The sequence below is a fragment of the Salvia miltiorrhiza genome, chromosome 8, assembly GCF_028751815.1.
Source record: "Salvia miltiorrhiza cultivar Shanhuang (shh) chromosome 8, IMPLAD_Smil_shh, whole genome shotgun sequence".
Taxonomy (NCBI): Eukaryota; Viridiplantae; Streptophyta; class Magnoliopsida; order Lamiales; family Lamiaceae; genus Salvia; species Salvia miltiorrhiza.
The window spans coordinates 29,095,388-29,104,816 of record NC_080394.1 but is presented as its reverse complement, the minus strand read 5'-3'; the positions used below and the strand labels follow the sequence as shown (position 1 = coordinate 29,104,816).

At 35.0% G+C, this 9,429-nt stretch overlaps 1 protein-coding gene across 1 annotated transcript; it reads right to left on the bottom strand.

Moving 5' to 3' along the window:
• Nucleotides 1-257: 257 nt before the first annotated feature.
• Nucleotides 258-3,491, bottom strand: LOC130997515 (ABC transporter I family member 20). Its single transcript, XM_057922850.1, has 7 exons — nt 3,100-3,491; nt 2,866-2,999; nt 2,294-2,413; nt 1,096-1,191; nt 850-1,002; nt 701-778; nt 258-585 (listed from the first exon to the last, which is right to left on the bottom strand). The coding sequence occupies exons 1-7, from the start codon at nt 3,269-3,271 to the stop codon at nt 382-384; spliced, it is 957 nt and encodes a 318-aa protein (XP_057778833.1). The 5' UTR covers nt 3,272-3,491; the 3' UTR covers nt 258-381.
• Nucleotides 3,492-9,429: the final 5,938 nt, after the last annotated feature.

Sequence of the window (9,429 nt, the reverse complement as noted above, 5' to 3'; positions counted from 1 at the left end):
TGAGGTCATTAATGAAATTATTTTAGAAGTGATCGAAATTACAAATTCGAATAGAAAATAACATGACAAACAAATTTACAATACAAGATACTAGTATCTGGTTCTCAAGTCTCAACTATATCTCTAAGCTATAATATTTCACACAGAAATATAAGAAATTTTTTGACAGAAACAGGGAACCATCCCAAAATCAATAAGCAGAGAGCAAACTGAATTACAGAGCTAGTCGGATTTTTTATTTCAAAAAAAAAAAAAAAAAAAAAACGTAAAATACATTTCTATATACGTATTTAGTATAATGCTGAACTCACTTAGAAAAAAATATTATGAGGGGTAAAATGATACCTCAAACCCTGAGAAAATATAGTTTTTTGTTTCTTTTTATCTGAGGACCCTATTTGAGCTCAAAACAAAATTCTCTTCTCCAGCAACAGTTGAGTTTAGCCTCCCAGCAGCCCACCCATTATTTATCACACGGCTGCCGTCTACTCTTTTCTCATGTTCCGGCAGCCCCTTTGCCTTCCTCTCTTTTCTTCTCAGTCGCTCCTCGTCTCTCTCTTTCCTCAGCCAACGCTCCACAGTTCTCTGCAAAGTTAATACCAAAACTTGAGCTTCAAACATTTCATCCATCTTGAAGATGAAAGGATTGCTTGCAATATGTATTTAGAGCTTTTTGTCTTAGGTTAGAGGATCAACTAACCATCAAGGACAGATTGCTAAGCTCTTTGATTTCATTCATTGGCATCGTGAGTTGCAACTTCCCGTGAGCCACATACACCTGACGAATACAATGTGATGAGAATTAGACAAAGAAGTGCCTGACACAGGCAGTACTGAAATCAAACTTACAATGTGAGATGGCCAATCCTCAAGACCATCGAAGATATGTGTAGCGTAAATGATTGTTGCTCCGCGTTCTTCACATTCCTTTTTCAGAAACTTTAGGAGGTCAGCCCGGGCTAAGACATCTAAGTCAACAGTGATCTCATCGAGCAGGAGGACCTGACAGCATAGAGCATAATGTAATCTTCTCTAACTTAGGAGAGCGCTTATGGACTAACGAAACAATCAATTGTCGAAAAAGATCAAATATACCTTGAATGTCTTTAGAAGACCCATGCATATTTGAACTCTCCTTCTTTGACCATCGGATACTTTATGCATTCTCCAGGACAAGTCAATTCCTAAAACCTAAATCAAGAGATATTCATTCAGATTTCTCCTTATGTCATCTCATTGCTGGTCATCTAAGACGAATCAATTCAATCAAGTTAGTTCAACACGACTATACTCAACCATGGTTCAGCCATCTAATTGCTGGCATGTACATTTTAAGTATACCTTACATCAGACATCAGCAGCTCTTAAATATCCCAAAGTTTAACATGTCACCTTTAAACGGCTCATTTCCATAACTTTCATCCCAACAACTCTGCCCTTAGCTCAAAAGATAAGCTAGCCTTGTTGTGGCATACACATTCTGCCCTTTAATTTTATTTGTGTGTCAAGCAAGAAACCATTGCATGTAACTCAAAACTCAAAGATGCATTTGATCAAAGTCAGATAAATATTATTGTATCGATCAACTCACCAAGTCCACTTTGGTAACTCGTCCCTTGAAAAATGTTTGATCAAAATACTAAAACTTGGGACTCTGGTCAAGAAAAAAGCTAAATCAGAATCTCACAATTGCAAGACCTGCAATGTGAAACTAGACTTTAAGGAACAGCTCGGATTATTGACCATAACAACCACAAGCTTCCTTATAGGCATTTCCAAAGTATTGGTAGATGACAAGAGTTATATGGAAGTTTCAAAAAGAACTACCACATGCATTTTTGGGTTCAGTTTCTTTATAATACTGTGACTGATTGGAAAATTTGACCACCTTCAACATTCGGTTGTCAGAGTCTCTCACTTTATACATCAAATAAAGGATGTGCCAGTGCTTTTCAAGCTTTGTCTATTGTTTTAATAGATATAAACAGAGATTCAATATTTTTTTCCTTTTTCCCCTTTGATGAATATAGACTTTGAGACTTTGATTCGTATGCTTCACCACATCTGGTGCAGTAGCAGCCAAAACAACAATTAATTCGGTTGGTTCATTTATTTTGAAAGCTAGCTAGGAAGTTTATTTCACAGCAGCCACCTTCTCTATCAACTATCAAGGCAGTCATTTTGCATCTTTTAAGTGACAGGCCCAAATGCAAACATTTCAAGACAAAATCAAGGGAACACACAAAATGTATTAAGCAGTAAAGAGAAAGGCGATCAAGGAAACACATTATACCTTTATTAGTTCATCTCGTCTTTTGGGATCGACGCCTGCTACCCCAAAAATCATTTTATCAGCAGACACATCCATTTGAATTGGAACCTCATAACCAGCAAAAGCAACTTCTCTTCTCCACTGGATAATTAAGCTTCCACAAATCAAAATCCAAGTATGTGCAAACGATATCATTTGCTTCATTTTAGAAACAATTAAACCATATGAACAAATCCATGAAATTCATTTAGGCAATTTGTAAACTCACGCATATTTTGGCAATCACATTGTATTTTATGATCTCTCTTCATTCTACGAAACAAATAAATGTCTTGGACATAGACATTAAAACCAAATTTCAGCCAGATTAGATTACTTCTTGAGCTTCCAACGCTTGTTCTCACATTCCAAATTCCAAGCCATGTTCAAGATTCACCTCATAGCATCTCTATCTAAAGTGCAAACGCAGTTCAAGATTTCAATCATACATCAAAACCTAATCCAACTAACGCAGATTAACAAACTATTGCAAGACTAAAGAGAAGTAAAATTAAACCCAAAAAATATATATTAAAAATCCAAGGCTCACAGACCTCGCCGCCAAGATAAGAAAGATCGCCGGACGCAGTCAATGCAGTGTCGTGAAACGCTGATCTTCCCAAAACCCTAACAGTTTCCTGCTCCACCATGTGCTTCCCTCCAATAATTTTCAAGATAGTTGTTTTCCCTAAATGCCCACCATAAAAATACAATAAAAATTCAATCTTTAGCAGTAAAATTGCAGCATGATTAGCAATCACAACAGAAAAAAAGAATAGAGAAAGAACCTGCGCCATTGGAGCCGACAAGAAGGCAGCGGTCGCCGGCGAAGAGAGAGAGATTGAAATCATCAATGAGAGGCTTTGCGCCGGGCGGAGGATGACCGTCGATTCCCGGATAGGTGAATTTGAGCTTGGTGACCTGCACTGTCGGGTGAGATTTTTCCACCTCCACCACCATAGCTGTCTAGCTTCGCGGTGAGGTGACGATGTTTTTGTAGACGATGGAGTTTGGTAGACGCAAGCTCGATGTCGTGGCTTCAATTGGAGCGCTTGTTACCAGTTTATTAGTGTAGATGGGCAGTTGGAATTAAACGCCGCACCATGTTTCAGATCTCATGATTCACAGATATACACGTTATCACAAATTGAAATTAAATTGATTTCAGATTTAATTAATTTGAAGTATATCAGAGGCCAACATTTATAAGGTAATATTAATATTTTGCTACATAACATTGTCTTAAAATTATGTATCACTCAAACTGACTCAATCGAATAAATATATAATGAGATTAAATTATGTTTAATCCATCTAATTAAATGGATTTCATATGATTCGTAATCTCCAATTTGAACTCTATTAATTTTTTATGAGTTGAGTGGGATTTATCCAATACGCTTATTAGACAGTGGTAAATTATTTTGCCTGCTTAATTTAATTAGATCATGATGTACAAATTCAAAGATACTCCCTCCGTCCCACGAATCTTGACACGTTTGGTTTCGGCATAAAAATTAAAAATTGTAGATTAGTGTTTTAAGTATGTAGGTAATAAAATATAAAAGTGATAAAGTATAAGAGGGAAGTTAATAAAGTGATAAAGTATGAGAGAGAATGTAATTAAAACCCCTTATTTTTGAACTAATTATTACCTTATTTAGAAATATGTCAAGATTCGTGGGACGGCCCAAAAAGGAATATGTGGGTGTAATCGAACCGAGCCGAACCGAATAGTGGTGTGCTCTAAGTTTGGTTTGTTTAGTATCGAATCGAATCCCGAATTTTACTTACCGAATACTTTGAGGCTCGCGAGCGGCTCACGAGCCTATACGAACTTTCTAAATTTATATTTATATTCAAAATATTGATTATTTTATTTTTAAAATAAATTATTTATTTAAAATAATAAATATATTAATTATTTTCTTATGAGAAATAAAATTAATTAGAGATTTAATACAATTATTATTAATTTTAGTGGATAAATATAAATTGTATATACTAATAATTTATATTTTTCAAGTTGAATCACTTGACGAACATGTTCACGAGCTAACGAGCCGAATACTACTAAGCTCAAGTCTGGTTTGTTTATTTATCGAGCTTCTCTAAACGAACTTGAACGGATTTTTTTCGAGTGAGCTCTGAATAGTTCGCGAGCGGCTTGATTTGTTTACACCCCTAATATTCGTGGGACAGAGGAAGTATTAGATCGCGGTCCGTTGTTATTTAATTGCATTTATTCAATTTTTTTTTTTTTTTTGTAAATCGAGTTAGATCTCGGCCCAACTCCAAGAAATAAATTCCAGGAAATGAAGTACTAGTTTGAGTTTTGAGTAGTAGCAAAAAAACAGGTAAACAGAAGATAGTATGAAATTCCCTCAAAAAAGAAAAGAAAAGAAGGTAGTATGAAAAAGATAAAGCATTGGGCCGAAAAGGCGATAATGGATGTTTAGGATTTTTATTTTTATATTTTGAAATGGAATGTATTATTCTAACTTATTGAAGTAATGTTTATGATTCTATTAAGAAAGTCTCTTTGATTTCCAAAATCCACGGAAATAAGTTTTGTTAGTATTAAACGTAATCTATTTATTAATAAACCAAGCCCATTTATTTTTACACAAAGAACCACTTTAAGCTACTTAAAACTGAGCCCAATTCTTCTAAAAAAAAACTGAGCCCAATTGTTTTATAAAAAAAAATGAGACCAGTAACAACTCTTTCCCACCACATTGTTATTTGTTGAGCCTAACTAGATCAATTTACAAACCCAATAATCTTTAGGCTTATAAAAGCCCACTCTTTGTTGTAGTTTTTTTTTTTTTTTTTTGAAGCAGCTTTGTTGTAGATTTTTATTACAAACAACAACTTCAATGCTTGACAGACCTTTAAAAATGATACACAGCGACAACAACTACTTCAAAGTTTGACTATTTCAATTATTTTTATCACTACTCATCTCGATTTCACCCTCTATACTTTGTGTATAAGAAAAAGTGTTCGAATTTCATCGAGCCTTTTGAACGTATCATAACATGAAGTTGGGTCTGTATTTTCATTCACATTAGTGATATAATTTGGACATAATACCATATGAATTATTAATTTTAAGCTTTAATCTATAAAAAGAAATCTACCGTATGAACAGTTATGGGATAAATATAGACATAACCATAAAGTTATTTTACCAAAAAAAAAAGAGCCATAAAGTTCTCAACAATTTTTCCTAAAAAAAAAAAAAAGAAGTTCTCAACTACTAATAATGAATGTGTTTGAATATGAGAGGATGAAAAATTAATTAATATAGAGCATGAGGATGAGTCAACGTCACCACTCTATCTAATCCTAATTCCAAAGAGATGGTTAAAAGTGGTCGGCAACAAAACTTGCATAACATGTGCTGTGCTGTTGCAGGAGGCTTCTGGGGGGCCACGTGGTGGGATCCGGTGCACCGAGGATGAACCGCTAGATTTGAAATGGGCCCCACCTCTTACCTACTAGGATGACACGCGGGGCACATGCAGGGGAGCAGGATTTGGTCGGTGACGGTTGGTGGCGCTTCAATATTTAACTGCATCAAGAATTTATTTGCGCCCGCTTTTGTGGGAGCAGTTACCTTTCATTTTCTTATCTCATTTCGTGTCCCAATTTTGATTAACTATACAAGTCTAGGTTTTATAATTATACAGTCTTAGCTTATCTCAGACTATGATGGCGGTGTCGGGATTTCATTTAGAGCCGCAATTTTGTGCGTATAATGCGTGTGGGTCGTATTGGGTCCGAACTCGGGTCCGACTGGAATCAAATACGGATATAGGTCTCAATTTTGATTCAATCCACATAAATTTTGATTGGATTCGAGCTATAAGCAATTATTTGGGTTGGGTTTGAGTTGAATCCAAACAGACCCGATCCGCGCACATATTGAGGTCGATCGCATGGCTTTTTTATCTTCCGTTTAAAGGTTAAAATCATATACTCCCTCCGTCCCACCATTTTAGTTCCTTATTCCGTTTTGAGATGTCCCAAAAAGATAGTCCATTTTTCTAATTAATACTATATAAAAATATTGTTTTTACTAAATTAACCTTATTTAATGCTTCATGTAAATGTGAAAATAATAAATAAGGGTATAAAAGATAAAAATATAAAAATTAAATGCATTTTCTTAATATGTGTGAAAAGTGGGAGAGGACTAAAATGGTGGGACGGAGGGAGTCTATATTTTTTAAAATAAAAATTATTAGTTATAATAAAAGCTCTATATTATTTTAATTTAGCATAATGCATCTATCGTTTAGAAAACAATACTTTCTCCATTTATAATAAGTGTGGTGTGGATGAAAGGACATAAATTTTAAGATAATATTAAAAAATGTGTATAAAGTGGGAAAGAGTCACGCTAAAATTAATTTATTAGATAATTAGATGATTTCTGAGATAGCTTTTTGTAAACATATATTGTGTTTGAATGTGGATAAATGTACAAGAGTATATGTTCTAAATGGAAAGACCACCCATATTATGAACAAATGAAAATAGCAAAATTACCACAAATGGACGGAAATCACAAAAAGATCACACTTGTCATTGGTGGAGGGTGAGTATCTTTAAGACTATATCATGACATTTTTTATAAATATGTCAATATGTTTGTGCGAGGATTAGTTTTGGGAGAATCTCTAAATTACTGTAATCAAATCTAGGATTAGTTTTGGGAGAATTAGAATCTCTAAATTAGTGGAAACAAATCTAGGATTAATTATAGTAGAATTAGAATCTCTAAATTAGTGGAAACAAATTTAAGATTAGTTTTAGCGGAATACACAAATTAGTGGAGACAAATAAAAATAACAAAATTTTAGCAAAATAAGTATCCGAAAAAATAACAGAATTTATTTAGATAACAATAAAGAATATTATTTTTTTTAAAATCTAATTTTCGAAAAAATTAAAAAATAATATCTGAAAACAAATCTAGTAGTATTATTTTTAGGAGAAACACAAAATTAGTTGAAACAAATTAAGAAAAAACAAATAAATAATATTTCGAAAAAAAATAATAGTATTAATTTAGAAAAAAAAATACTGGAAACAAATCTAGGATTATTTTAACAAGAAACACTAAATTATTGGTAACATATCAATAATAAAATTTAAAAACAAATAAATAAATAAAAAATCGAAAAAATATAATATTCAAATTATATAATTTATAAAATTTTCTGAAATAAAAACATAAAAATAAGGAAACAATATCACGAAAAATAAGGAAACAAAATAGACAAAAAAAAGGAAACATAACAACTAATTTCATATATAATATAAATGAAAAAAATCAAGGGATAAAACAGTAAAAACACTAAACCTCTAAAAACCGGCCCACTCTCTACCCACCAAAAAAAATCGGATTTTTACCAGGTGTCCAAATGTCATTATCGTAAAAAAAATTATGAATTATCTCAAATGTGGCTACATGTTAAATAAGAATTGCAACCAGGGGGCTTAGCCCACTGGCCACCGGGTCCTCACTTAAGTGAAGTGACCCGGGTTCGATCCCTCTTGGGAACGAATTGGTGATTGGAGATATAAGGTGGAGTTTGGTGAATGGAGAGATAAGGTGGTTCTTGGAGTGGATGGGGAACTAACTACTAACATCTAACATGACTTTGACCGATCAAAAAAAAAAAAAAAAAATGTTAAATAAGAATTGCATATCATTATCAATGCTAGTCAAAGCTGAAAAATACGTTAGAAAATGATTCAAGAACTAAGCTTTAAGAAGACAACAAAGTCAAATTTGAAGAAGATAAAAGTCAAAATTAAAAAGATACTCAACATATTTGATGGTGCATATCAAATTTGATTGCCAATATCAGTTCAATTATTAAAATGCGATTTTATATAAAAAGGGAAAAGAAAAAAAGAACAAAGAAACTCTAGAGAGCACAAAAAAGCAGACTTAGGGCCGAGCCTCATTAAAACCTTTTCATGGAAAACCCCGTGGGAAAAACCAGGAAAGGAAAAAGAGTTCTCGTCAAAAGACAAAAACCACGACCAGAAGAGCGTAAAGGAAAGTTTCTGAAACTCCGGCCTAACCATCGTTTCAAAACAATCCCGGCTCAAACTAGTCACAACCGAAACAAGAACAAGCAAAGCAACAAAGATGATGTCCGGTGAGACGCTGTCGCCATCATCCAAGAAACAGAAAAAATAGTTGAACCTCAGCCGGTTAGACGCCGTCGCTGAGTAAACCAAACCCATGTCCCCAAAAACACCAAGTGAGAAGAGATTTTTTCCGGTTATATGCCGTCGCCAAATCTCTCAGCAGAGACTACACACGAGATCGAACAGCAGCAAGCTGGAGATCTTCTTTGAGAACCCTACAGATCAAAAGACAAACGAGACAGAGGCCGGAAAGGTCGCCCCTGTCCCATGTCATCAATTCTTCATACGAACGCGACTATGAGTCGCCATATCCAAAGAAACCGCAATCTTAATATCCTCAATAGCAAAGGGCCACCACCCTTCGATCCGGGCATGATTAGCCATAATATCCGCCACACTATTTCCTTCTCTATAAATATGCGAGATCTGAATTCGAAAAGTTGAAAGCCAATTTAAAGTCTGTTTCCAGAGCGGTAGAAAACGCCAGGGAACATTCAGAGAACGAGATTGAAGAAGCTGGACAACATAAGACGAGTCTGCTTCAATCCAAAGCCAATGCCAACCACGAGAATTCGCAATTCGAACAGCATGCATGATCGCGAAAAGCTCCGCTTCAAAAGCGAACCCCGAACCCCCTTTATAGTGATAACAACCGCGAACCGCACCCCAGTTATCGCGGAACACACCGCCCGCGGCAATGCTCCCAGGTTTCCCAAGTGCCGAACCGTCAGTATTGACTTTAATCCACTGCCCCGCCGGTGGCCACCCGTGAACCTCAATCATCATAGGGGGCGAAACAGCGCGCATAGCGACCCCAATTTGCCTAAGCACCAAATAATCTTGCCAAGAGTTATTAGAACGCCCAAGCTTAGGGAAATTGGAATCCATCTCCTTAAACGCAACTTTCAGGAGCCCAAGAATCATATTCGGGTGGAAACTAGCAT